The 1,293-nt window shown below is 36.3% G+C and overlaps 1 protein-coding gene across 1 annotated transcript; it reads left to right on the forward strand.

The window, feature by feature from the left end:
* The first annotated feature begins 284 nt into the window (after window positions 1-284).
* On the forward strand, window positions 285-1,067 carry LOC145070014 (non-specific lipid transfer protein GPI-anchored 26-like). Its single transcript, XM_079016932.1, has 2 exons — window positions 285-710; window positions 829-1,067. The coding sequence occupies exons 1-2, from the start codon at window positions 380-382 to the stop codon at window positions 1,014-1,016; spliced, it is 519 nt and encodes a 172-aa protein (XP_078873058.1). The 5' UTR covers window positions 285-379; the 3' UTR covers window positions 1,017-1,067.
* The last annotated feature ends 226 nt before the right edge of the window (window positions 1,068-1,293 follow it).

Here is a 1,293-nt window from a genome sequence, read left to right on the forward strand (position 1 = left end):
TACTATTTTAAAGATCTTTATAAAATATATATACCAATAATGTTCATTCTTCTAAAATCTTCTTAACATAATTAGTTAAACCTCATCCACCTGCCAAAATTCCCCGTATTTACGTTTCTACCCCCGCAACGAGCCTTATAATTGAGGGTAAAAAAAAAAAAATATTGCCACAACATATCATGGTTGTTGATTTTACAAAGTAGGAGAAGTAGGTCACCTATACAAACACCACCTTGAGTAGACTCATCCATGCCAATTTCCCCTATATATTAATGCATAAAATCTCCATACTCTACCAACCCATAACTTCAACCTCCTGTCTTTTTATTCCACCCAAATCACATTCAAGAAACTACACAAAAAGCCCAGAAAAACCCAAATGGCGCACCATCAAAAGATAGCATCGATCACAATGATTCTAGCAATCACAATGGTGGCCCTATATGGTGGTGCAACAGCTCAATCATCAGGGTGCACAAGTGTGCTAATTAGCTTGTCCCCGTGCCTCAACTACATTTCTGGCAACACATCAACACCATCATCAGGATGTTGCAGCCAACTCGCGAGTGTAGTCCAGTCACAGCCAGAGTGCCTGTGTCAAGTCCTTAATGGTGGTGGCTCATCTTTGGGTCTTAGCATCAACCAAACTCAGGCTCTTGCATTACCTAGTGCATGCAATGTCCAGACACCACCAACCAGTCGATGCAATGGTAACCAAAATAAACAAATGAATACTTTATTATATAGAATTGATATTATTTGATTTTGATACAAATACGTTTTTTTTTTTTTACTAATCGGTGTGAGTTATGTTTTGAAATTTGACAGCTGCTTCTCCAGGCAATTCCCCTTCAGAAACCACACCTTCTTCGGGAACCACACCTTCGGATAAAGGCAGTGAAACGAACAATGTGCCATCAACAGATAATGGTTCATCAGATGCATCTTCAACTAAATTCGCAACCATTCCTATTGTATTTACACTACTTTTTGCCGCATATGCTATGGTGTTCTAAGTTATTAACTACTATATATTATAATGTATACTTATTTTCCTTTGATTCTTACATTTTTTTTATTAGCTATATTGTGAGCTTTTCCAGGGATATTGTATGTACGAAATTTTTTTATGGCAGACTTTGTATTGCTTCGGATAAATTAATATGATTTTCCTGATATTGAATTTAAATCAGTCTCCATGAATTTTTACCATTTCGTAATACACTTATTGGTTTTCTCTATGCATTGACAAGTCTTTGTTTGTGCTGTGAATCGAATAAATTGCAAGAACAA

Source organism: Lactuca serriola, chromosome 1, assembly GCF_051521515.1.
Source record: "Lactuca serriola cultivar US96UC23 chromosome 1, Lser_US96UC23_V15, whole genome shotgun sequence".
Taxonomy (NCBI): Eukaryota; Viridiplantae; Streptophyta; class Magnoliopsida; order Asterales; family Asteraceae; genus Lactuca; species Lactuca serriola.